Source organism: Ixodes scapularis, unplaced genomic scaffold (assembly GCF_016920785.2).
Source record: "Ixodes scapularis isolate PalLabHiFi unplaced genomic scaffold, ASM1692078v2 PGA_scaffold6__148_contigs__length_123643588, whole genome shotgun sequence".
Classification (NCBI taxonomy): Eukaryota; Metazoa; Arthropoda; class Arachnida; order Ixodida; family Ixodidae; genus Ixodes; species Ixodes scapularis.
Window position 1 is genome coordinate 45406854 of NW_024609881.1, and position 27737 is coordinate 45434590.

General features: G+C 47.2%; 2 protein-coding genes across 3 annotated transcripts in view; one reads left to right on the forward strand and one right to left on the reverse strand.

Moving 5' to 3' along the window:
• Positions 1–20927, forward strand: part of LOC8026133 (neuronal-specific septin-3) — a 38937-nt gene extending 18010 nt beyond the window's left edge. For both annotated transcript variants that reach the window (XM_029980806.4, XM_029980807.4), the window contains 8 exons: positions 5040–5213; positions 9355–9504; positions 11652–11733; positions 12859–12996; positions 13933–14050; positions 16523–16618; positions 18352–18500; positions 20039–20927. In XM_029980806.4, the coding sequence (XP_029836666.2) occupies positions 5040–5213; positions 9355–9504; positions 11652–11733; positions 12859–12996; positions 13933–14050; positions 16523–16618; positions 18352–18500; positions 20039–20177 (1046 nt within the window). In that variant the 3' untranslated portion in view covers positions 20178–20927. The remainder of the gene's footprint in view (positions 1–5039; positions 5214–9354; positions 9505–11651; positions 11734–12858; positions 12997–13932; positions 14051–16522; positions 16619–18351; positions 18501–20038) is intronic.
• The window catches only part of LOC8026134 (forkhead box protein K2), a 47637-nt gene continuing 40791 nt past the window's right edge, over positions 20892–27737 (reverse strand). The window contains exons 7-8 of the mRNA XM_029980805.4: positions 25009–25164; positions 20892–24078 (exon numbers count right to left, since the gene is read on the reverse strand). Of these exons, the coding sequence (XP_029836665.2) occupies positions 23636–24078; positions 25009–25164 (599 nt within the window). The 3' untranslated portion in view covers positions 20892–23635. The remainder of the gene's footprint in view (positions 24079–25008; positions 25165–27737) is intronic.

Below are 27737 nucleotides of genomic sequence, written 5' to 3' on the forward strand. Positions count from 1 at the left end.
CTTGTTTGACGCTTCTATCATATTGGTCCTACAAACACATGTCTTTAGGTATTTTAGGAGCGTATACATTTGTATGATAGATAACATATATGCTTCGAAGATGGTTGAGGCGTGCCCGCAGGCAAATCTGTCATCGTGTATGCCAGCGAACGCCGCGTCTTGTTTGTACGGTGTACGAGCGGTGGGACGCGTGCGGCACGGCGTTGGATCGGCTACGTGTCGTCGGCAACTTGACGGGTAAAACATCTGTCCGAGCGAGGAGAAAAATCGGTCGACCGTAACGCGGGAATGGACACTAGTAAGGCGGCGTCAGAGGGCAGACGGGCGCGCCCATACGTGATCCATCAGCACGAGTGTGACGTCACGTTTTCCCCGCAGCGTCTCTTCGAACTGGGATATGGTGGACCTTTTGTCGCGCAAACGCCGCTCTTTTCAAAATATCAGCGTACTATTTAGGAGGTGGACAGTGCACCTCAAAACAAAACTCACCTAGCAACAACAACAACAACAAAACATTGTAGTGATTTTGCTGAAGCTCGCGGACTCGCCGTTTTAACTTCGAATCTCGCTTACAAATAAATTGTTAAAAAAATCGTTATTATTATTTATTTTTATTTATTTTTCTCGCTTTACGTATTTGCAATTACAACTGCGTGCGTACAGGCCCCTTTCCCCATGTTTCACGTTTCGGCCGCCAGGCCGCGTCAGCTTTTCCTGCCAACTCCAATAGGCTGCATGTGGCTCGCCGCTTCGCTCCTTCGCGTCTGTTCCGCTAGGTGGCGTGAAAACTTCGAGTCTCCGGAGATATATATATATTTTTTTGCTTTAAATAAACGTATTCACCACCATCCTCCTCTGATCGAGTTGCGCACACGGTATCCGCGATCAGTGTAGGATTACAGCCTAACCAGGACATGACTCCAGCAATGAAATACTTGTTAACTCTGAGGACGACCGCGTGCTCGTCACGGAAATTCGACGACGGTGCACGAAAAAAGCGGACGACAGACGAGCCAAGCGGCGCGTCGCTTGCGTCACCATGACGCCACTTTACCATAACCAACAGCCGTGTGCGCCGTGTAAGCTCAATAACTGCACGCCTCCACGTGCTTCGTCGTCTGCTCTTGTGCGTAGTTCAAATTATGTATACGTGTCGCTCTTATTACTTTAGTTGCTCTCTGTTCGGTCCCAGTTGGCGGATGTTTGGACGGATTCAGTGGCCTGGTATCGATTACACACGGCAGATGTGCGCTTGCGAGATGGCTGGACTCGGATTTCGACGTTCGTGCTGGGGGAGAGGAGGACCGCTGCAACAACAGTTCTGCAGCCGAGCAGGAATGCGAAGCTGAACTAATACAGACGGCGCAACGACCTCGCTGAAACGTTCTTTGGCTTCGAGAGACAAAAAAAGAAAAGATAAACAAAATGAAACGAACAACGTTACTGACTTGCCGAACTTGATGTTCAAAAGAGTAGCGGCCATAACTGAGCCCACAGCCGCTGAGTGCGTTCTAACGGCGAGCTTCCACTGCGCCTTTTCAACGTGCATACCACACCATCAAGATTGCCAGTCTTATCAGCCTGGAAATGTGAGCTCGTTCTGAGCCTGCGCTATGATCAGCGCATACAAATGTTTTCGCTGGTATGCGGTTGCCTGCCTGCGCTCTCTCTTGGCGCTTGTCTTGTGGGTGCCGTTTGTTACTTTCTTTGGGGCAGACTACACGGTGAATGACAGGTAACCTGGAAAAGACTATACTTCCGAAAATCCCGGCATGCAACACTGCGCGCGTTGCACTATGGGACCTATTTGACCATGGAGAGGAGTGGCATAATTTCGATTTCGATTGCCCTGGTGACGGCATCTCAGCACTGCAGGGAAATTAGGCAGTGATAGGCAGTGAGTATTTCAACGTCCACCGTAAAAAAAAAAAAAAAAAAAAAAAAAAAAAAATATATATATATATATATATATATATATATATATATATATATATATATATATATATATATATATATATATATATATATATATAAAATAAAATATTTCAACGTCTGAGACGTCACTTCCATAAAGAGGTCGAAATAGTGGCTTTATTATTTCGACGGCCCCCGTGAATGCAGCCGTCGCAGTGTGAGCCGTTTCGTGGTTCCGTTCTGTTTAGTCTCTGATGGTGTTGTCGGCATAGTATTGACGGAGTCATGTGTTGCGTGCTTAAGAAGTTTCGGTCTTAGCTGGCAGCGGAAATGTCTTATTCAGCGTGTGGCTGGGACTAGCTCGACAGTTGATCCTTTCGGACGTGACACGCCCGGCGGCGATGCTCTGAGCTCGAACTTCATCTCGGCACGCGTCTCATCTAATATGATGGATCTAAAAGAAAGGCGAGCTGGGGTTTAAAGGAAAGGCGAGCTGGATATCCTGTTGTATATTGCCTGCACGCAACAAAATGTAAATGCGTACACTACTTACGTAACACTGAGAAATTTGCCACGCTTTTTGCCCCTCCATATTTATCGTACGAGCGCGTCTTCGGATATGGTCGCAGTCTCGCTTTGCATCTGGACGCCTCCCTGTTAACGGGGTTTCGTGAGTTCATTGTTTAGTTTACATTTTCAGTTTGGTTCGTGCATAACGAACGGGTTAACTACGAAACGATCGGGATGTTAAATCAAAGCTTGTGAATGTTGCCTCCTCAATGTTTCTTGACCGCTGTGAACGAACAAAGCTTTTGGCGCGGTTGTACGAGATACAAGCAGTTTCCAATACACTGTACATGTTATGACACGAGATTCAGCTTTTTTGTGTATATAAAACATGCGCGATAAATCATGGAAAGCAACGGTGCCGCATTCTGTAATGTTGGGCACAACCAAGCAAACGTTACGTGCGGCCTGAAAGTTGATGTACCGTACGTACTGCTTTCAAAGGTTTATTATTTTTTTTTTTTTTATTTTACATAATTTAAAAGGTCATAAAAACTGCAGTCCACCACACATTTGTTTTCTGAAAATGCGCGTTGAACCGCGACGCCGCCTGCAAGCAAAATATTTGTTGGACCGCTACTTTCGACCACTTTCTAGTCCGAATTCCGAAGCTCCAATGTTCTAACTTTGAGATGTCAACGTAGGGAGAACCAAATATTTTGACGGGGGACGTCAAAATAATTCTGAAAATATTTTTAGGTCTTCGGGAAATGGCGTCGCAGACGTCAAAATAAAATCTAAATTTTCTTCGAAAGCGTACGTCGAAATAGTCACTAACTAAACATTAAAAAGTCAGGGCTCGCTCGCAACGGGCCCATTCATCTTCGTTAGAGCCCCCGTTGAAACGCGAGCATCCAGCGGCCGTAAGGAGCTGCTTGGACTTCGCGAGGAGTGCGAATACGGCCGGCCGGCGTCTCACACCTTTCTGGCGGTCTCCTGGGTACCACCCCAGAGATGACCCTCCCGGCTCACGGATAATCTAGAAGCCCGTTGAGGAGAAGATGGAACAGGACGGCCGGCCCGGTATATTTCTTCTACGTGCTTTCGTACTCCTGTCTACACGCGCACAAACCGTGGCACGTCGGAAAAAACGTGCCCCAGCATTCTATCCGGATTGGTAGGCAACACGTATACAACACAGTTTTTTTTTTTTTGTAAGCTTAAAAGATTTGTTTAAAAAGAGCCGTGAAAGCTACGTGAAAGATAACCGTGCAAGTGAGCCGTGAAAGCTATGCTTTCACGGCTCACCTGCACGGTTACCTTTCACGTAGCTGCACGGTTTGTGCAGGAGAGTTATACGACCAGGGGGACATAGTATAGGGGGCTAATCGTAATGATCAGTTGGCTAGCTAAGTAAAATTTGTTAATTCACTTTTTAATAAGTGGAAATGAACATATGGATCCGGTTAAAAACTTGCTGAGCGTCATCGGAAACTACTAAATCGACTCTTTTTAGAAAGACGTGAGGCAGCTAGGGGTAGTATTTGACGGCGTTCCGCAGAAACTCTCAATTTGGACGCGTTTCTAGGTTTCGGTTTCTTATCGGAGCGCATCCCTGCGCCCGCGGTCCTTCCCCGCAGTGGCCGAGAGGCGCAACGCACGTGCGCCGTACTTTCCTCCTCTCCATCCTCCGAGGGAGGCGAGGCGGTGGCTTCGCGCCGCGACCACCAGGGAGCAGGACCACGGGCGCAAAGATGCGCTCCGATAAGAACCCGAAATCTAGAAACGCGTCCAGACGCGTCCAGTTTTTTAGAACTTCGTGAAATGCTACCCCTGCCTTTTATCTTTTTTTAAAAATAGCTCACTTAATGGCTTCAGATGACGCTCAGCAAGTTTTTAATCGCAACGATATGTCTATTTTCCTAATTCAAAATAATTAACAACTTTTAATTAATTAGCTGACTGATCATTATGATCAGCCTCCTATACTATGTCCCCCTGGCTGTATAAGTCACCTGCACAAACCGCGTAAGTGCAGCTTTCACGACCTTTTCTAAACAAATCTGTCAAAAAAAAAAAAAAAAAAAAAAAAAACATTTTGTAAGGGAGTCACATATTCGAAAATGCAAGCGCTGCATTTGGTCGTGACGGGATGTCATGAATGAAGTGTGGTTGACAAATCGAAATCGAAAGTTTGGCTAAGGGGTACCGAAGATGAATTGCACCGCACGACACTGATTATGCAAAAAAAAAAAAAAAAACAAAAAAAAAAACAAAAAAAACGCGACTTTTATTAACAGAAATGCGCGACGCAGAGAAACGACGTCAGTGGCGCATCACATGACGCAACGGTTGACGATATGCGAATAGCAACTCCCTTGTGTTATGGGGGCAGTACACCTTGGCACCCCGACGGGTTACAAGAAGTTTCATGGTGCGAAATGAAAGCTAATTCAACTAACGCCAGCAAAGAAGAAAAAAAAATTGTAGATTGTTTGTGACTTACACCACTAACTTTCTGTTCACCTTTATTCGCCACTTTTTCAACAGCTATTTTGAATTTAGAGATAAGCCTGGCTGGGGAAACAACTTTGCACCACGTCCTTTGCTGTGTTCAGGTCTGCTGGGCGTCCATGAGTTCCTGCTGATGATGGCGGACACGCTGACCGAGACCACCCACTGGGGCAGCCTCAAGACGGACGTGGCCGGCTACGTGGGCATCGACACGCTCCAGGAGCAGATCCGCAAGAAGGTGCTCCGCAGGGGCTTCGAGTTCAACATCGTCGTGGTCGGTGAGTGGCGCCATCCGTGACCACTCCCAAACACAGTCTACGACGCTGCAGCAGGAAGGACGTGCAAGTGAGCCTCCTGGAAATCTCCTCGCGACCCATGGACTACAGTACATGGACCATATCTAAAATCGCCTTCTGCGCTCCGCCATCTTTGTCTACTGGGGCATTCTGGGCATGCGCAAGACCTCTCTCTCTCTCTCTCTCTGGCTGAATATGAGACGCTGTGCAGCCCAGTGACCTTTTTCGTTTGCGTGATAAGTGCTCGAGGAACCTTCAGAAAACATGAGAGTGGCAGCCCACGTTTTCCCCAGAGACTTTCTTTCTCTGGGCTCCAGAAGTTGCACAAGTCGGAGGCAGCATCTTGCTTCCCGCTCTTTCAACGGCGCCGCATGATCTGGCGAATGTTGCCTGTTATAATGTGCACCGCTTATTGGTTCTAATTACTAGGTGAAGGTAGTGACTCATGTTTCCTGAAGGTTGTGGCAGCTGCGGCCTTGTGGTGAGAGTTAGTAACAGTTTATAGTTAAAGGTAGCGTTTGAAACCGAGTTCCAGTGACGAGGTTAATTAGTAGGCATTGTCAGGGGCCTATGCCTTCTGCATTAGGCGTAGTTGCACAAGGCGCGCGTCTTAAAAGGCCACTGAAAATAAACATTTTTTTTTTAACAGTGTGGTCGGGAGACGCGTGCCAAAAATAAATTTTACGCGAAAATAAAAAAAGAAAATAAATTAGACCAACATTGACGGTGCGAGACGCGATTTAGTCGGTAGTCACCTCCTTTCCACTTGTTTCCTCTCTTGGCATTTCGGGCGCGTGGAGGAGAGGTGGATCGGCTTGGCCATCACGTTCTGGTGGAGAGTGTATGACCATCTCGAGGTGGAAAGCGTGTATGACCATTCCGTGACGTCATGGACTTTGCGCGCAGAATTTAATACAAATCTTGTTCTAGAAAACGTAAAAATCATTTCTCGGTACGCGTGTCCCAAACACTGTTAGAAAAGAAAAAAAAAAAAAATAGTGGCCTTGTAAAGGGGTATGGAAGCGGAATTTTAGCGCCTGTTTCTTTGTGTTGACGTGGTCTTTCACGTGACAGCAGTACAGAAACACGTTTTTCGTTTGTAAGCGCGAGAAAAGCAATTTTAAAACGAATATGACGGTTTCTCAATACCACCTGGTGGTTGGGGGGTCGAACTTCGTTGGAACGTCCGACGTCACGAACCCATTAGAAGCAGCGCCACGGCGCGGCGGTGTCCGATGGAGGCGCCCGGGAGCAAGCGGCGCTTGGCACATCTCTCAGTTCTAGTAGTTCTAAACTTCTAGTACGCCGTACCTCGGGTATTCCCACTTGGCAGGATTGGGACGCGTTGACGCAGAGCCATGGCTCTGCGTTGGCGATAAAGCTGGCGCCACCAAGTGGGTCCGTAACGTTGCGAGCGTGACGTCAAGCGGCAAATATCCCGAGATGCATCGCGCCGCATCGATGGCCGATTTTGAAGCGCTCGCCATAATCCATCGGTTGGAAAAAAAACTATAGCCATCCGCTGAAAATACAAGCGTGCGATTATCATTTAAGCATATCACGGATCCTATTTCACTCGTTTCGAAACGTTTTTGGGAAATTGATTGGTTCAGCGATGATCGAACACTAGTGATGGGACGAATCTTTATCCGAATCGAGATTCGGAGCCGAATCTGAAGATTCGGAAAGATTCAGAAGAGTAGCCGAATCTCAAGCGATTCGGAAAAGTTCGGAAAGATTCGGAGCGTTGCCATGGTTGCCAGATCACGTTGATAAGTGTTTCAACTTTTCGTGATATTAAATTCACTAAATTCTGCAAACTGCACAAAATAATATGGTAATATAATATCATAGTAATAAATAATATGTACCGCTTTGTTTATATTATTTCGGATGTTTGCCGAGAAAGCTAGCCAGACATCGCGGGAAAATTGGTTTCGGTTCCGGATTACGACAAAAATTGGCATGCCTGGTGCTCGTGGAAATACAAGCGCATGTTTTCATCGCCGCAAGAAATCGATGCCTTACGTGCTGTTTGGCACAGGCTGATTTCGTGCTCATAATTACGGTCATGGTGGCACACACCACACAAGTGAGTACGTTCGATTCGATTATCTTCAACGCGCGTACTATTACAGTCTTTCTGGTTAATGATATCCGATTGAGTTAGTGTTTGTTTCCGAACAATAAAGTTGCGTTGGACACCCCTGTGTTGGGTTTCGTTTTTATCAAGTAAAGTTCACGTACACAAAACTTACTGCCGAGATCAGAGAAACGGCAGTGCGAAGTTTCTCTTCGCTACCGGTGCCGGTACGTGGTCGAAGTTGTAACGAGCAACATTCGTCTGGCTCTCGCGCCTTAGAGGTACGGACGTACGCAGCTCTAGAGAAGGAGACGAATCATTTCCTGGCTCGAATATATTTATTGTGCGTTGCGCCACATTATGTGTAATACATAGCATTTCGCTATATTTTACCGATCACCGCAAAAACCGCACAGCAACCGAGACCATTCATTGGTTAGGCCTACGTCAACCACACCGATCAGCTCAGCTGGACCTGGGCGCGTGCCAAGGTTTAGAATGACAGTACAGTACAAACCATAAGTTGAAATAAACAAGACGAAATCGGGTTACATGCAGTAACAGTACTTGGAAAACAGAACTGACCGCACTCGGGAGGTTTACGACTAGGCTCACGCTGCCATCTGCAACCAGCGACGAATGTGACCAATCTCCGAATCTGCCGAATATTCGTCGCGGGAAGTTCGGAAATTTCCGAATCTAGGCGAATCCGAATCTCCGGTGATTCATCCCATCACTATCGAACACCATCAGAGACAAGGATGGTGCGCCTTTGACGCTGTTCGATTGGTGCCATCAGCTCGTGGCGTCAGCTGCCCGTGCATGGTGAAACGAAGTATACGACCTTCTTTGTAAGACGGTGTGCGTCACGCTTTAAAAATTTGCATTTCGCGAACCTGCCAAGACGCGTGGCGGGGTCGCGGAAACCGAGTGCTTCACACCGGTCATTACGCCACTCTTCTTCGAGGCGCGAAGATAAAAGCGATAAAAGAAACACTAACCGGTAATCGTCGTCGCATTCCGAGCTCAACTCCGTTTCACCCCTGACAGTATACGGCAAGAGCTAAGCGCTCGCCGGACCGAACCAACCGCCTCCCTTTGACTGCCTGACCACCCGGCTTGAATATGGGCGGGATCACGTGGGGCGAAAGGTGGACGTGTCATTGGTCTAACTGGAACGTAGCTTCCAGCGCACTGTCAGCTTAGGGGGGAACGTGCGCCATGTGAGGAGGCGGAGTAGACCTACTTCCAAGAAACACCTTTGCGGCGTTTTGCCTGTCTCTCTGCAAAACTGGAAAGGAGCGATGACTAAGCTTCTCTCTGATGATCTTCGAAGTACAAGGCAAACTATATATATATATATATATATATATATATATATATATATACAACACGGGCACTTCACACCATCGTACGTGGTCTCCGAGGAGGATATAAATGAATTTGTGCAGATGAATGAACCGTACTTAATCCAACGAATTAAAGAATCCAAGTTTTCAGGAACCCGCCGTTTTTTGGCTTCGGCGGGTTCCTGAAAACTTGGATTCTTTAATTCATTGGATTAAGTACGGTTCATTCATCTGCATATATATATATATATATATATATATATATAAAACGCTGCTAAACAATTGCTGAAACTATGAGATGCCGAGAGGCCCTTCAAATGCTTTCTCACTTGCCTGCTTTCCCGTTATTGGCGAGGTCGAAGTCGCGCTGTACTGGCCAAATTAGCGGTTTTTTTCCCGCTGTTGTCCATTGTCGGAACCTTTACTCTACAAAGATTATACGACACTAAAAGTACCTGGAACTGCGACAGAAATTAACCTCGAGCTGATTATCGGAAAGACCCTAGAAACTGTCGCTAACAAAACAACCTTGACCTTCTTTTTTTCTTTTTATAGCTTTGTACATTTGTTGCGGCTGGACGTAAAACGTGAAACGAAGTCCTGGGCCACCACCTCTTTTTTGCAAAATGAAGAGTGCAAAGCGTAAAACCAAAGGGGGTCAGTTACGAAGAACCGCTCTTCTCTCGAGCAGGGAGGAGCGGCCTGGGGAAGTCGACGCTGATCAACACGCTGTTCAAGGCCAACATCAGCAGGAGGACGTCTTCCAAGAAGGGCCAGGAGGCCAGCGAACCCGTGCCGTACGTCGTCCCCAAGACCACCGAGGTCAAGTCCATAAGCCACGGTGAGCCAGGATCAGATGTCCTTCCCATCGTCCGTGTACGTACAGTCTCTGCGCCAGGGCTGCGACAGCCTCATGGTCGCTTTTCCGCAAAGTCGCCATTTCCGTTTCTGATGGCTTCAATCCGCGCAATAAAATTTGTTAAAAAAAAAAAAAAGTAGCTTTTCTATTGCAACAGCGATCTTTTAGAACGTAAAGTAAAATAAAAGTCTCATCGACGTATTTTTACTCCGTATTGGTAAAACTCCGCTGCGCTGGTGCTGGCGGCGATTCTTAGAAGTCAGTGCACGCTGCAACATAAGCTGGCGTGGGGGTCATCAATCGGATGTAACAAACGCAAATAAAAAAACATAAAAAAAAAGGAACAAGAAATCGGAGCTGTAAATGAAGCAAGGGAGAGAAAACAATCGGTCTGCGATGTCAAGGTAGGCTTTACAACACCTACGGGTACGCCGCTGTCATGCAGGGAAGCCGATGTCGCGTCACATCACTCCATTGTGGTGTGACGCCCGGAAAGCTAACATACCCCCGAATTTCTGGAACATGCTTCCTTATAATCTGCACAAACTAAAAAATAAATAAAATAAAGTGTCCAATTTTAGAGGGGAAACAGAACAGTATAATAATTCTATCTCTAGTGGTTTGATCAATTAAAATCATTTAAAAAAATACCCACTTCAAATATAAAAAAACGCAGTATGAACCCTTTATATTGCTTCAAAACTCGGTAAACACGAAATTTGATGAAACGGACCCGAGCAATTCCATAAAATGGCGTTCGATAAAACGGCGTTCGATGAAATGTCCACTTATTTGATGAAGCGGCATTCGATGAAAGGTCCGGTACCTATATTTCTCGCTGCAAAAAAGAACTACCCGTAGAGTTCCGAGAGAACGCCCACCCCCGAGAAATCGCCCATCCCGTTTTTCTGCCTAAATGTATCTGTAACAAATATTCCTAAACATCGCCCATTCCCCGATTCCCGTCGAACGTCACGCGATGTCTGACGGGAATCGCAACAACCACGCAATTTGCAGTACCGGCACGTCTGACAAGCGAGTTCATAGCGGGTTCCCGCGTTTATGTCCGCGATCTGCGCGCGCGATATTGGATCTCGTAACACGCGAGTTGTTCCCGCGTGTACGTTGTACCGTGAAATGCAAACTGCTGCGTCCACAACTTGCGGTATCCGTTCCCGCAACAAGGTTTGTAGCGGATTCCCGCGTTTTCGTACGCGATCTCGATTTTACGCGAGTCGGTGCCCCGCGTGTATATTGCTGCGCTCGCGATCTCCGGTATTTGTTCCCGTAACATAAGAGTTTGTAGCGAATTCCCGCGTTTTTGTCCGCGATATCAGTTCCGTTGACAGGACAGGGAAGTTTGTAGCGGGTTCTCGCCTATTTATTGCACCATAAAGCTTGAACTGCTGCGCCCGCGATTTGCGGTTATTCGTTCCCGTGAGATGCGAGCTCTCGGCGGGTTTCCGCGGGTCCTTCGCACCATAAAACGCGAATCTGCTGCATTCGCAACCTGCGGTAACGTTTCCCGTGACACATGAGTTCGCAGCGAATTCCCGCGTGTTTATCGCATCCTGAAACGCGAATTTGCGGTGTCCGCGATCTGCGGTATTCAATTCCCGCGTCACATGGTCTGCCCCTGTGCCAGGGTGTCGATCATTAATTTTTGATAAAGTTTTGCTGTGGTATCCTCAAAGATAGCCCACCCCATGTTTTTTACCTTTTATCTCATTTTGGGTGGGCGTTCTTTCGGAACTTTACTATGCATCGTTGAAATCTCATTCTACACACAAATGTAGCGCTTGCAGTCGGAACCAGATGGCCCATTCGTGCTGCGCTGCTCTTCTTTCGATGCAAAGACGATATGCTCACTAAAATTTGACTAAATATTTAGTTTCACTAGCCAAGTTTGTTCTCCAGCCTATCGATTAACTTTCGCACCCAAAATAAATTATTATTTGCACGTGATTGATTGCCCCTTTCTGACATGTTTTTGGGTTTTTCTCATTCCCCACCCTGTGTTGGGTGGTTTAAGAAAACAAGCTCGTCAGAAACGCACACAAAAAAAGGTTAATTGCAAAATCGGTTACTCACTCGCTTTTCTGACTCTCCTCCGTTTTCTATTCTTCTAGTCATCGAAGAGAAAGGAACGCGTCTACGACTCACGGTCACCGACACGCCCGGATTTGGAGACCAGGTCAACAATGAAAACTGGCAAGTTTATTGCTTCTTGGTGATCGAGGTAACTGCTCTCACGTGACGTCACAATCGTAGTGCTGTTTCTATTGAATCGGCATCAATATATATAGCTACCCTCCATTTTCACAACGACCTTCAAGATGGCCGCCTAATGTACTCTTTGAAAGCCCCAATATGCAGGAGGGGTGCCACCATTTTACTTTCTCCCTTCCATTGTCCAATAACATGGCTACCAGTTTTCATGTTGTCTTTGTAGACTTTAGATCCTTCCAGTCATTGTCATCGGATTTGTTTGTGGAAAAGAGTCGGGAAATGTGCAGTGGAATGAGCTGTACCTATCAAACAGGTCACCGGTAAGGAGAGGACCAGAAGCTTTAATTCCAACTCCGCCAAATTGTCGTTCAACGGCTTTCTAACCTTTGATCAGTTTGATTCATTCATCCAAACCTTTTGACTGATTCAATACTTCATATAGTTAGTTATCTCGGCAGATCCCAACGCTGCATGCCCAAATCAGCAACATGAAAAGTGTACATTCACACTCGAAATAATGCTAAATGCTTGGCCTAATTAGTCCATTTTTTCTTTGTCAATCTGGTTTGAATCTGCTGCAAAACAGTAATGGTTACAAGAAATTCGATTACTTCCAAGAGTAATAAGACTGCTCTTACAGTTACTACCTAATAAAAGTAATCAAATGGTCATAAAATTACTCCAAAACATAACTGATTACAGGTAATTTGATTAGTTGCAATGAGCGCCGTACACCGCGCACAACACTGTTAATGCAAACAAGCATTGCCAGTTTTGCCTGTCTCCTTTTAGAATTAGTAAATGGCTGCCATAAAAACTACTGGTATGGTGGAAAGCCTCCACTGAGGGCTGTCACCTAAGCGGTAGATTTCGGTGTCAGTTAGTATTGTAAGAAAAAAGCGAAAAGGCCCCGACGTCGTGCTTGCGCTAACAGCGCTGCGCAGTGTACAAGTCTGGCGGGTTAGAACGCTGATCACACCGTGTGAAAACACTTTCCGGGCACTGTACCGACACATTAACTGCTAGCTTCTTCCGGTGGTTCCTTCTCAAACACGGTGTGTAAAGGTGGATGTGCACATTGGAACAGGAATGCATGTTCCCTTGCAGCTGGCTGCCCATCCTGGAGTACATCAACGAACAGTACGAGAAGTACCTGAGTGAAGAGCAGAGCGTCACTCGCAAGAAGCACATCCCAGACACCAGGGTTCACTGCTGCCTCTATTTCGTCCCGCCTTCGGGGCATTCGTGAGCGCCTTCGCTTTTTTCTCTAATTTTATTTTTAAAAAAAATATTTTTTTTTGTTGGACCTAAGGTGTACTTGGTAAGGGCTCACAGCAGAGGACCCCTTCATCTTGGTTGTAATTCTGCAGTTTGTTGTAGTTTGAATCACAGGGTTCTGAGGTGCCTTTGTAATAATATGGACAATATTAAAAGAACTTCTAGCATAAAAAAAAAAAGGAAAGAAAAAAGAATTCAAATGAAAGCATAAATTACACATGGACAAAGACAGATATGTAACATGCCTTTACATGTGTGTATCTATCCCCAAGTATTCTACAGTCGTTGGCGGTCTTCAGTGAATGCATTGGCATCTATGATATCTATGCCAAGGCCTTTGCTGAAATTCTAAATGAAAAATTGCTTTAAAAAACTAAGGCGATCCTTTAATCGACTACATGTCTAGTATGCAGAATGCATTAGCGATACATAAGCAAATCTGGGCAGCATGACGCAATATTACGACCTTGCATGGCGCTGCGCCACGTGACGCGGAGTCACATTACCCCTACACCGTAACTCGTCATCCAACAAGACAAGATTTTAATGACATTTTAAGACGCGACGTCGCGTGAAAAGTTTGCACCGTGAGTCACGTGACCCGTAGTGGTGATGTACCTTAGTGGCACCACCCACGTCACCCACAGCAGGACATTAGCCTGCTTAACTTAGCTGACGATGGCAGGGCACAGTAACACGACACAAACACCTTCTTTGCTTCTGTTAAAATGCATTCATAAATCTCCTCAATGCAAGCCGGGTAGTACATGCTGTTTTCCGTTAATATCCGTTTGTCAGCATTCTTCTCTCGAGATGGTCGGTCATGTGGGCCCCAAAGTGAGGTTCCAGTGCAATTGCAATTACCCCTCGGGCACCTGCGAACCAATCTCGCTTTGTACGTAGGCTGACGCCCCTGGACGTGGAGTTCATGAAGCGCCTGGACAAGTGCGTCAACATCGTGCCGGTCATCGCAAAGGCGGACACGCTCACCATTGAAGAGAGGAACAACTTCAAGCAAAAGGCGAGTGGAAACTGCCGAGGAATCCAGCCTTGGGGAATAGTTTGGGTACCTTGTTTATTCGCGGTGAGAAGCTCGCGAGGTGCGCTGCTGTTTTCCCCACTATGGTTAGCGCACGTGCTACCCACGCGGTTATGTATCCATTTTCATAGTGAATAGAAGCTTGGAATTGCACGTGCTTGCACCGACAGAGGAAGTTGCTCCTCTGCCGCTCCTCACTCTGGGTTGGGAAAAAATTCCACCAGGCGGGGATACCCAAACTTCTCACCGCAAATACTTGCAATGATGTGATTGGGCCGAATCATTTTGGAGCACCTTTTCTTTTGAGCAGGAAAAGTACTTTTGGAGCACATGCACACACATGCGTTTCTATCCATACCACTGTGAATACTGCATGTTAAGATTCTTGTGTTGGCCTATCCAACTAAAAGACGTGCCTACTTTACCTTCTCACTTCTGTGCAACCTTTTGTTGGCATCAACTGCACGGCAGGTTTGATTCCCTCAAACACAAAATAAGCTGATTGGTGGCACATAAAAACACTAGGCATGGCAACAAGATGCTGATTGATGAGGAACAGTATAGATTACTGTGAATAGTTATTGTAGGTATGAAATGAAATGTAAAACAGATGGTATATATTCCTTTGAAATAGTGTTCGAATAGAGTGATCTTGAGTCCACAGATTCATGTTTCATTCAACTTCTAAAGGTCGTAATAAAATTAAAATTCTTAATTCAGATTAAAAAAACTTTTGTCATTAGATCATGAACATAAATGACGTTTTATACGTACAACTTCATGATAACAAAAATCGACATGCAAATGATAAATTAAAAAAAAAAAAAATCCAGCCAAACCGGTTAAGGTCATTCCCAACCTTCCTTCCACCGGTTCATCTAATTTAGTTTTAATTAATATAATTGACTGTATTTTGAACACATAATAGCTATATGAAGATGGTAACTAAACAAGATAGTTCAAATTGAGAATAGACCTCGAGACCTATTTCACAAGGGCGCCACCATCTTGAAATATCATCACTTCCAGTATGGGCGGAATCACTGTTTTGCTGTCGCCACGCCAATAGAATACATTTAGGATATGAGCGCAACCACCACCCATTCTCGTTTTGTCTCCCCTTCACGTTTCACTTATTGCAGGCTGAAATGTTTCATTATTTTTTCGTCGCCCATACCAGATATGTCTATTATGTGGCTGAGGACAAGAGTAAGCGAAAAACGTCCATAGAGCTGTTGATATAAAGTTTCTTGCAAGTGCCCTTGCTAACTATACAATTCGGAAAAAAGATATCGCCAGAACACCGCAGTGTATTATAAACATTAGCAGCAGTGTTGTTCGGAAATTTTTACTGCAAAATTAGCACTCACCAAGTTTTCCCCTTTTCCTTTTTAATGTAGCAGACACCTTCGTGTTTAACATGTCCCGCTTTGGGGGAGTGCCTTCCTCTTAGCACAAGGGAACACTGCGGCGAAGCAGGATAAGCAAAATCGCGATGCTTACTTCGTGGTTGTTTCACAGCAGTATGCAAGTGCGCGGTGAGAAGTGCATTCAACAAAGCTGACTTACCCGCCAGGGCAGACTGCGAACACAACTTGATATTGTGGAAATTCCGAGTACTGTCAGTGTTTGAAAGACAGATAAAATCGAATAGTATGTTATTCCCGGCAATAATCGTAAGTTCTGAAAAGTTGCACAAACGTACCGTAACGATCCGGACGTGTAGGGGGCCTCTCAGCTATTATATATTCAGTATTAATTAAGTGAAATCAAGTTTTGGTGCAATGTTGGCACAGAATTTTCACATTTTGGCTAAATGTAGCAGGGTAAGCCCTTTGGCACAGTTTCGTGCAGATGGCGCCGCAATCATATCACTGTACTTAACATAGTAGTTTGGAGTGCCTGCTTTAAGTAGTACTTTTGGTGTTGGGTTTACTTTGTGCGTGAACAGTTCACATATCATGATTTGTAGCTGCTCTGATACCAATATCAAGTTCTTGTTTTTTCTTTTGCAAAGTAATGCTGGCAAATATTGTTGCATTAATGTCCGATAGAAAATCGACTGAGAAAGTGCTTGTAATTCATCTTGAAAGCACAGAGTGGAACAGTGGCATAGCCAGGGCTTCAGCCTCCCACTGAAATCCAGCCGACCCTACAGCATACACATTCATTTTAAATCCCCCTCCCCCCTCCCTTTCCTGCTGAAAAAAAGAAAAATCCTGGCTACACCACTATAGTGCAATGCAGCACGAACAGGTGCCATCTTCTGGGACATAATTGGTAGATGTTGAAAGCTGAAGGGCCCAAAGAGATGCAAAATAAGGAGAACTAAACCAAAAGGCATTTATCTGCCCATCTGTTGAAACAAATTTAGCCGGTCTTACTTTACCGTTACTTTACCCAACGCTAAACGGAGTGGAGGCCGTTGAGTCAACAGAGACCCCTTCACTGCAGATCAGAGAAGACCTGGCAAGGAACGGCATCTGCGTCTACCCCGTGCAGGAGTTTGAGGACGACCCGGAAGAGACCATCCTTAACAACAAGATCAGGGTAGGCTTTCCGTCACCCGCTCCCTTTCTACTTCCGTAGACAACTATGGTAGAAAACTTAGGGGGCTTCTCTTTGACATCGAGTTCACTGCCGACGTTAGGTTTGCACAAGCATACTGTTTCACACTTGGTGTACAGTGCTGTCAAAGCTGCTGGCATGAGCTCGTGGCTCGATCTTGCAGTTCATTTGCACGTCTTGCAAGTGACACGCCGCCATGAAATACCCGAGAGCAGCGGCGTAGACTTTCCATTTTCCCGGGGCGGGGGGGTGTTGCGCGTTACCTTTTCGCCGGAACTGGAGATTGAAGCTAACGAAAGCATGCTGGGATTCCATTTCCTATGTATTCTGTCAATAAAGGCATTGTGGGCGTTATTTTGTTTACATGCCACTACTAGAAGCTCGTTACATGGCCCATAAACAGTGTCTCGGTAAGGATCATGGCTCGGGCCAGGTTGAGGCTCTGCCCCGCCCCCCCCAAATCTCAACGGGGGGGGGGGGGGGGGGCACGAGCCCCGATACCCCCCCGAAGTCCACGCCTATACCCGAGTGTTCGCCCATTCCACAATAAGCGGTCACCCCTCAGTTTTCTAACATTGGGAACATACAGGAACGACATATCTTTACATATTGTTGACCTAATTCATCCCCCAGATTTGCACGATTATCTCTAAATTTGGAGTTTGCGGTCTCTCGGGATTTTACAGTAGGCGAATTCCACGCTCTCGTACAACAGCTTTGAACATCCAGTGTACAGGGTAATATTTTTAACGAAAACTGAATTTTAATAAAACTATGCAAACTGGTAGCTGAATGCCAACATCTCCAGGCGTTTCTTCAGTTTGGCGGACATCATCCGAAGGAATAGCCGTATTAGTAAGTTGGCTAATTAACTAAAATCTGTTAACATTCAAATTATTGGTTTTACGGGTCACGTTGCAATTGCAGAATTGAGAGCAATTGCTATTAGAGGCTAGACCATTTAAAAGAATTTGCAAAAGGTTATTTGCGTTTGTGATACAAATTATTAAATTGTTACGTTTTTAAACCAGACTTAGAAGCTGCATACAATTTTCAAATGAGGCTATAAAAAAACATGAAAATTTATTAATATCTCGGACTAATACACTTTTGCGTGTTCATTAATTGGTCTTGCCTGCGATAGAAATTGCTGCCCTTTCCACGCCACTCCCGCCGTGCACTGGCAAGTTTGTGGCCAGTGTAACGCATTTGAAGGCAACAAGAACGACGGAAGTTCCTGTTGGTAAGCCCAGTAGAAGGAATGGCAATCTGGGCTAGTTGGTTCATGATAACTTTCAGGGCGCCGAAAATACACAAGGACAAGATACAAGAAAGGAGACGTGAACAACGTCTCCTTTCTTGTATCTTGTCCTTGTGTATTTTCGGCGCCCTGAAAGTTATCATGAACCAACTAGCCCAGATTGCCATTCTAATGCAGTACATTTCTTTTACATCGGGCTCTGTTCTATGTAGCGCCTTGTTCACGTCTCCTTTCTTGTATCTTGTCCTTGTGTATTTTCGGCGCCCTGAAAGTTATCATGAACCAACTAGCCCAGATTGCCATTCTAATGCAGTACATTTCTTTTACATCGGGCTCTGTTCTATGTAGCGCCTTGTTCACGTCTCCTTTCTTGTATCTTGTCCTTGTGTATTTTCGGCGCCCTGAAAGTTACCAGTAGAAGGACGTTGCTCACTGCGTGTTTCCGGCCTCGCAGGCTGCCATCCCGTTCGCGGTGGTGGGCAGCGACAAGCAGCACACGGTCAACGGGCGCACGGTGTTCGGGAGGCAGACGCAGTGGGGGCTGGTGGAGGTGGAGAACAGGATGCACTGCGAGTTCCCGGACCTCAGGGACATGCTCATCCGGTGAGGACTTGGAGGGACAACGTTATTCGTTGCGTCGAAGCCGGGCCATTCCCAAAATTTGAGCTCGGGACTGTGCGTCGACGCGAGTTAGGGTGAAGAAAGTAAAACGATAGGAAAATAGTTTTACTCAATCGGTGCCACCAATGGTGTACCGGCAGAAACGGAGAGATAGAGAGGAGACGAGTGGGGGGGGGGGGGGGGGTCGAAACATTTGAGCTTTGATTGGAACGATTGGTGGGTAGACCAAAAGCTAGCCATCTCCGTCTCCACTCGCCGTTTGAATGCGAATGCCAGACGCCTGCGCTTAAACAGAGTAGAGGCAAAGGTGGCTAGCTTCGAGTCTACTCACTAACCGTACCAATCTGTCCGCATGCTCTCGTCTCCCCCTCTCCCCCAGTTTCTAACTGCATAACCTAGAGGCACTAAATATGAAAAACCTGGAGGCACTCCTTTGCCCCGATTGTCCTGCAGGTGCCGCCGCTTTGTTGACAAAGTGCAGGTCAGGTGCAACTGGCAATACTAAAATGTGACTTCTTAGAGATAAACTAGGGTGCAAAAGCAGCGAGACTGTAGTAACGCCCGCTCGTTGTATGGAACAGGGCTGTTTGATTGCCGGTTATAAATGACGGAGTGTGCCAACTGACTGGAGCAAGTGCAGCACCCTACAGCCGTGTGAACGACTATAGAGGTTGTGTTTTTTGTAAGGCTTTACGGATATGGATGGATTAGAAGCTACTCAATGTGGTCTGTGCAGGAGTGTTATACGGCCAGGGGGATGTAATATACGGGGCAAATTCTCATGGTAAGTGAAATAACTAAAATTATTTTTAAATAATTTAAGATAAACAGCTAGTTCCAATTAGAAACATGCCGAACGTCATCGAAAGCCACTAAATTTGTAAATTTGAGAAAAATAGAGCGCATGGGAAGCGTGGTATATAGTATGCTGGGGTTGCGTGCACAAAAGGGGCAAGGCTCGCGGTGCAAAAATGTGGATGTAGAAAAACTGTGCAGACGCGTTACTTTTCGCACCGCTAGCCTCACACCTTTCGCACGAGTGGCAACTTTAGCACACCAATGCACCTCCCACGCACCATCTCTCTAAAATCGATTTAGTGCTTTTCGATGACACACAGCAAGTTTCTAAAGGGGTCAAATGCTTATCTTCACGAATTAACAAATTTGAGCTAACCAAATTATTGCGACGAGTAGCCCCCTTGTTATGTACCCCCGGCTGTATAACTTGCCTGCAGAGACTGCACTAGTGTAGCTTTCGTGTCTTTCTTAAAAACACTCTTGCAAAACCTTAAAAAAAAAAAAAAAAAAAATGTTTAGTTACAATGGCAAGCACACACCCAGAATGTCTCGCAGATCAGATTTCGAACACACTGCCGGATAGCGTATGGAAGGGATGAGAGGTGAAGGGGGAACTGTAGTGACAAGGGCGATTCCGTCCCTCAGATACGGAGCGAGGTTTCAGCACCTCGCTCGATGCACGAGATGCGTGTCCTAACGGCCAGCCGTCGGTCTGCTCCCAGGACCCACATGCAGGACCTCGTGGAGGTGACCAAGACTGTGCACTACGAGAACTTCCGCCACGAGCGGCTACAGGCGCGCAACGGACACCTCAATGGACAAGCCATCAACATCGTCAACTTGAACGAAAGCAGCCTTTGAACGTTGTGTAGCCGTCTACGCGGTTCTTTTCCTTCCGTCGACATCCAAGGGAGTCTACGCTGGGGCGACAAAGACGAAATGCGAGAAGTGGTACTACGACAAAAGCCCGTGCAAGGGCGGCACAACCTCGCGAGAATTAAATAAGCCCAAAGGGCAAACAAATACAAGAGTTAACGAGATCTCGTGTACACCTTTGGATCTTTCCATTCGTTTCTATTCCCCATGGACTGTCACTTTCATATCAGTTGCACATGGCCAGGACGTATGCACCACATTGCGACGCCCAAAAAGTAAAACAAAAAATAATGCAGAGACTATAATTACATTGGAGATGTCAAACACCTTGTTTTAAGTAATGGGCTAGCACACTGTGCAACACGTGAAAATTTTTCTGCAGTCTTGCCACAATCTCGTATCACCTCGCTCGCATTTTTCCTCGTCGCACTAGTGGAAGTGTACGTTGCAACATATCAGCCGTGCTCAACACCACCTAACCGTAAGAAAAGTCTTTGTCGTCGTGTTTGTTCGACAGCCATAACCCAACGTCTTCCTCTTCGATAGTAAAGCTAGCAAATATTGTGGTCACTTTCATCCAGTGCATTTGCGTCTAGTCACCGTTCCGAAGAAGAGATCCCCCGCCTTCCGCGGGCGCTGTCGCCGTTGCCAGTCGCGCGGCACTTCCAACGCTTAAAGAATCACACGTGCACACGCTCCAACGTCAACAAAGAATAAATTTATTTAAAAGGTCGTGTTGCTTGTTTTGTTCTGGTTTTCTTTTTTCCTGCACATTTTTTCTCATGACCAAGATAGAAAAAAAGCCACGCACACGAAGGAAAAAAAAAAGACAACGAAATATGAAAAAAAAAAAAAGACAAACACCCACACTTCGTATTTTTTTCTCTACTACAACTTTTCGCACAAAACGGGCGGTGGTCGATCGCTCGATGTGGTGGGAGGGAAGAGAGGGAATTCACGACGATGACAACTATCAGCTACAAGAACTCCGCTGGGATCGAGAGGAAAAAAAAATAAATGACAAAACGAAGGCAGCAATGCACGCTGGGGAAAGGGGTGGGAATTACAGTAATGCTCGTTAGTAGTAGTACCACCGATTTAGTGCTAACGTTAGGGCGGGGCGGCAAAAGTCTCGACGAGCGCCCATGATTTTACAAAGCGCCGTTCCAGCAGCCGTGTCGGGACTCGGTGCCCGGTTTTGCCGGCCCGCCGAAAACTGGTTGTATGTACAAACAATTTGTAAACAAGCCTACGACACCATCTACCGTCACAAACCAGCGACACACTGGACGAGCGGGGAGAAAACTCGTCGTAAAGCGGGTCGGAAGAAGCGGCGCCGTGCCGTTATGTCCAAGCCCTCTCTCTGCTCTCTCTCTCTCTTTAAAAATAGTAAGAGCAGTTATGTAACAATGACTCGCATGCCTTGCCTATGTACAGCTAACTGGCCCCCCAAAATCCATTCTACTGCCAAGCAAAAATAAAAACGAAAGATGAAAAAAAAACAAGAAATGCGACGCAACGTGAAACGCACGGCGACGTCGAAATCAAACGCGATCTCAAACAACCGTGCGGCAACTTTTCACTGCGGCCGTCCTGTCTGGGACAATTGATGCTCCCGAAAGCTCACAAAGCCAAACAAAATCTCCCTGCGCCAACTGTACAAGCCGAGGCGACGACGGGGGGCGTCCCCGACCAAGCTTAAGCAGCGCCCAGGATTGGACTGATTCGGGCCTTAGGCAGACTGGCCACTCTGTGCTGCTGCTTCAAAAACTCTCCAAACACCTTACAGATTGCTATTTGATGAAGCCAAACGTAGCAAGAGGCATCCCACTCCACAACTAGGTCCACATGCCGAACATCCTGCCCGCCTCTTTCTGAGAACGACGTTGCCGACATACAACCGATGTCGGCCCGACATTTGCGACTCTCTCCGAGCTGCGCATTGAAGGCCGAACGTACGCCGGCCAGCTGCAGACACAACAACATCTGGTAACAACACTTCCCGCCCCAAAAACCCCCAAGCTGTGATATGTCTTAAAAGAGGAAACACTTCGGAACGGCAAGAGCGGCACAAGCATCGGGATAGACAGGCACAAAGTCGGGAACAAGATGGGGAGAGTGATTAACAAAAAGGGGTGTCGTGGGAGAGGCGGCGGGCCATGCAGAAAAAACTTGCAACGACGCACAGCGCTACGCGGAGTACGCATGCTGTTTGCAGGTTTGTTTTTACCTTTTTTTTGACTAGCTAGCTTCGTTCTTCCGCAGGAGTCCCGCCACCCCCCAGCCCGTCCCAATCGAGAAGAAAAACAAATGCAAGATATGACCCGGGAGATTTTAAGGTGTTCTTCCCCATCTAGTACATGTCTCGTAAATCCCTCTACAAGAGGCGTAACAAATCGGAAGCGAAGACAAACCTTTCCAGACGACGAACCCTCCAAACCAAAGCATACGACGGCACTAGCCGGTCTTAGTCCTGCCTACCCCCTAAATAGACAATTCTCTCTCTGTACACTAGTAGAACTTTCTCCCGAGCGTGCTGCTCAAAAGATCCTTTCCCTGTACATATGTTACACCTCAGACCGCTGCCGCAAGTGCCCCACCCGCCGCCGGTGCCAGCAGCGGGTGGCAAACCGGGCAGACGTTGTGTCGACGACCGCGGGATCTTTCGAAATGAAAACAGCGGGATGCCTTCAATGGCGAAAACGGGGGAGCCTGGGGACGTACCCGGACGAGGGTTTCCCGTAAGTGCGCCAAAGAAACTAAACGCTAGCAAATGTACACTATCATTTCTGCTTGTCTACGACAGAGTTTCAGCCCGTTTCGAAGGTGGCTGCGCTTGCAGCCGCGATTCGACAACGCCGTCGTTCCAAGCGGTGAGAGCGTGACACGCGCGATGCTATTATCAATCTCGTCCGCACAAACTTGCAAAAGGAAAGCGTGTGCAAGGGAAACTTGCTAAACGAGGCTCGTTACGGCGGCGGGGCGGGAAAAGAACATCTAAGACGAGGCGAAGAAATCCTTCCTCCCCCCTCCCCCCGTTCATGAAACCAGACCTTGCCCGAAACCTTAAGCAGAGACTTGCATTTGCAAAGGGCACGAGCACTTTGCAACGTCGACGGCAGAGCGCGACGTAAGAAAGCGGATGAAGACAAAATGGAAGAGAAGCATTACGAATGAGGCCGATGCGTGCGGACGAAAAAGACGACAACACGAAAGAAAAAGTTTGAGACAGCACACTCCAAACACACGCAACTCAACAGCTGTTGGTGACCAACGTAAACATAAAGCGCACCTAAAAAAAGAAAAAGCCATCAAATGTTTTCGGGAAGACCGAGGAAAAAAGAAATTGTGCTAAAACAAGTGCCTAAGTTTGTCTCCCGACAGAAAAAAAAAAAAAGAAAAAAAGAAGACAACGCAACAATGAAAGCGAGCGCCGCCCTCTATTAGGAAGAAGCGGAGTCGGCCATGACCGCGGTAGCAGAAGGTGCGGGCGGCGAGGCGGCAGATGACGATGACGACAACGTGGCCTCGTCTGAGCCGCTCCGCTGGACCTTGGATGGCGCTGGCGATGACGCCGCTGCTTCGCGTTCCACCGGCGACGAACTGGTGGCCTCGTAGTGCCTCTTGCGTGGGTGGGTGGACACCGGGGGAGGGGGCGGGGCGGAAGAGGGAGGCGAGGAGGACGAAGAGTCCGGGGCGGGTGGCGGGGCCAGCGCGGAGGAGGACGGGGCCTGCATGATCACGCTCGTGGGCGGGTTCAGCGGCGGTGGGGACGGGGTACCCCCCAGGTCGCCGCCCCCTCCGGCAGAAGTGGGCGGGAGCAGGGCCTTGGGCTGGTAGAAGAGCTGCGGCGGCTCTGGCTGGTGGGCCCTGGGGTAGCCTCGCTCTGCAGGGAATGCGGGGCACCGGGTAAATGCCACCGGCGACAAGACGCTTCGGAGGCTCCTTCTCCCAGTTCCTACCTGCGACGTTGCGACCGGGACCATCGATGTCCGGCAACGGTTTTGATGGTGTGTGTAAAATGCGCGATGGGAGCACGGAATCGTCTCATCCTTAAATCAACGCCGTCAAAGTTAAGTCTGCCATCCCTATTTTCGTTAATGAAAGTAGAATTTGTCGTACTCCAGACCTCGTAGCGACCGATTGGCCAATCGTGGAATGCTTCCGGTCGTGCTCGTCGCCAAATGGCTGGGAGCCATCGGTACGGCTGTATAAGGGTGGCGATGTGGGTTAGTTGGTTCATACTGACGAAAAGGCAAACAGCGCGCAGAAAACGGGGACTAGAGGAAGAGCATGACTTGTCGTTGCGATCTGTGGTTGGAGCTGTAGGGGGGCATTTGCCATTGCATTGTCATAGTTGTGGGTGCAAACCTATCTTCAGTAAGACTAGTATCATTGGCAAAGGTAGGAAAAGAGTGAATAGAGAAATTTTAGAGGCGCATGCAATCATCAAAGCCGGCGCGAACTGCGTAAGTCAAACGTCACTGGGCCTGAGTAGCAAAGAGATGTTTTTTTTGGACACGTGGTGAATTTGTCATGTGATGTGGGCGGAGTTGCTGTTTTCTTTGTTTTGTTTCCTTGTGATTAAATTTCAGTTGAGAGTCAGCGCTTGTCCTGTCTGCACTTCCTCTAGTCCCCGTTTTCTGCGCGCTGTTTGCCTTTTCGTCAGTACGGCTGTAGTTGGGGACTTGCTAAATCTCGTTGTTTCTCCTCCGAAGAAACAAGGATGTTCCGACGTGGTGCTTAACGTGTTCAGATTTGCAATTTTTCTTTCGTACCCGATCGAAATTTTTATTCTGCACCCCTGAGCACCCACCTTGATCGTGCCGAGGTGAGTCGCTGCGGATGCCGTTGCCATTGCTGCTGCTCAGCACCCCGTTGGACACCATGAGGGGCGGCTGATGGGCCACCAGCACCTTGGGCTTGCTGTTGCTGAATGCCGGCAGCAGCCCCGGCAGGTGGTGGCTGTTGCCTGGAACGCCAAGGGCAGAACGTCGCACAAAAGGTGTCGATGACGGCGTGTGAAAAACAAGACTACACTCATTAACAGGATGAGGTGGAGGGGGTGTCTCCTTTAAAGTTAGCTCCACCTTGAGTCCGGATGCAGCTGAAGCTATGAGCTAAGCAAGTGGTGTCAAAAGTGCACCAACATGGTGTTCATCATGTTTTTGTAAGTGTTCTATCATTGCTGAACTAAACACATGAAGGGAAGCACAGGAATTTGCGCTTTTGACAGTCTGATGATTACATCAGCTTGGAACATCGGCTGCATCCAGACCACGGTGTAAGATATACCGGGTGTTTGATCTGAATTCAAACAGATCTTTTAAAATTGGGGTGAGGGTTGGACGAGTTTTGTTTTCGCCATGTACTTACCGGGATCGGTGGACATTAGATGAGGGGAATCTCTTATTTGACTTTTTAATTATTCGATTTTTGGGGTAGTGTTTCACTCGCAGTACTGCTGGTAAGTACTCTTAGAGGCCAGACCAATTAAAATAACTTGCAAAAAGGTAATGGCTTTTGAAATATTAATCCGTCAACATTCACATTTTTTTCCTTTCAATTCAAAGACTGTTTTCTAACTGCAAAGTCCACCGGTCGTTTTGGAGCACGTCGGGATCAGTAGACCAGATCCGAGACGGAGCACGCGATCCGAACAGAGTTCCTCTGTGTCCCCAGTAGAACATGACCACTCCTCCAAGATCGGCAAATGCCTTCCCGTCATTCACCTTCCCGGGAATTCCCTTCCTGCGGTCCTGGATCTCGAAGCACATGTTTTCGCAATGGTGGCGCTAAGACACGTGTTCAACTCACGAGCGAAGTTAATCGTAATGTGGAAGATGCGTGCCGATAAGCAATGTGCATCAGCGTAGACCGCTTGTCTCTTCATTGGGATGCTCGTAAATGGTGTCAAAGTATGTCTCAAGTTTCGGCCTCTTCCGCGGAGGTCCGAAAAGGCAGTACAATTTATGCGGGACATACAAGATATCCTAGTCATCGCTGCTACTCGAGCCGCTCTGCTGGAGGAGCTGCTCGAGCAACTTGACGACGAACTGTCATCAAGCAGCAGCAGTAGTAAAGTGGGCGCCACTTCGCGAATGGCCATTACGAATTCTTTTGAAGCCAGATGCCCGGCGAGAAAGGAAGTTACGTGTGCGAACCAAGGGCTGGCCAGGTTGGCTTCCAGTCACATTTTCTCGGATTCGGATCGGGAGCTGGAGTGGGAGCTGATCCAAAACGACGAGTAGAACACGTCAGTCTCAATCCCGATTGCCCAGTGAAATAGGCACGCTCCAGGAAAGTGAATTCGGGCACACTCCAAAAAGAACGGTGGAAATTTGCCATAAAAGAGCGTTGCGAGCCCACCCCACAGTAACACTAGGGAGAGTAACACTAGGGAGAGTGACGTAGTCGTTTCAATCATGTCGTCACCATCTCGGCAGTCGCGTCCTCGGTAGGTTCGCCGACAACACAAGTGACAACAAGACAGAAATGACTATGTCACTCTTCCGTGCGTCACTGTGGGCGTGCAGGGCATGCAACACTCTCTTTCAACACACTTTTTAAATCGTGCACACTGAAATTGATCAATTAGTATCTGGAAAAACATTACCTCTTCACATGTTCTTTAAATTAATCTGGCCTCCAACAGTAATTGCTGGCCATACTGAAACTCCAACGTAACTTCTAAAAACAATCATTAAAAAGTTAATTAACGAATTTTAGTTAGTTCGTCAACTTAGCATGAAGATTATCCCCTCATCTAATGCCGGCCGAGCCTGATATATACGAGGCTAAGACAAAACTCGTCTAACCTTCAGACCCCATTTAAAAAAAAATCTGTTCAGATCAAAGTCAAGCACCCTGTACATAATTGTGGACACCACGCGCGTCGCCAGCTGTCAGATAGAGTCCTCTTCTCGCCTCGCTTGCAACCGGGACCACAAGGTGGCTCCTCGATATATTGCTAATGGCAGCCTGTCGCGGTCCCGGTTTCTCACGCCACCGTACGAAAGACGTGTTTGTTTTTGAAGTACAGTACAGACCACTTACAACGTAACCGCTTATAGTGCAGGACCGGGTATAATGCGGCTTTTTTAAACCACCGGTTCACCTCCCATAGAACTCCATATAATTACATACCGCTTAAAACGCAGGCGCGCGAAGGGAAATATCGGTTATACAGTCGAACCTCGATATAACGAACTTCAATGTAACGAAATCCTCGATTTAACGAAGTATTTTATTTTTCATAATTTCTTGCCCATAGACCCCATGTATTTTTAGTCTCTATATAACGAAGTCTATTTTGCTGCTATTTCAATATAACGAAGCGCCATTGCCATAGAAGGCAATAAATAAATAGACTCTAAAAAACAACTTCGCAAAAAAATTGTGGCTAAAAAAAAATTATGCGCAAACGCGAGCGCTTGATAGGTTACTTCACGGGGACAGGCCTTCCAACGTTCCTAGGCTGCCCGACGATGCGGCGCCGGTAGCGCCGGCGAGGCTTGCGGCAAAGCGGATTCCGCGGGGCTGGCC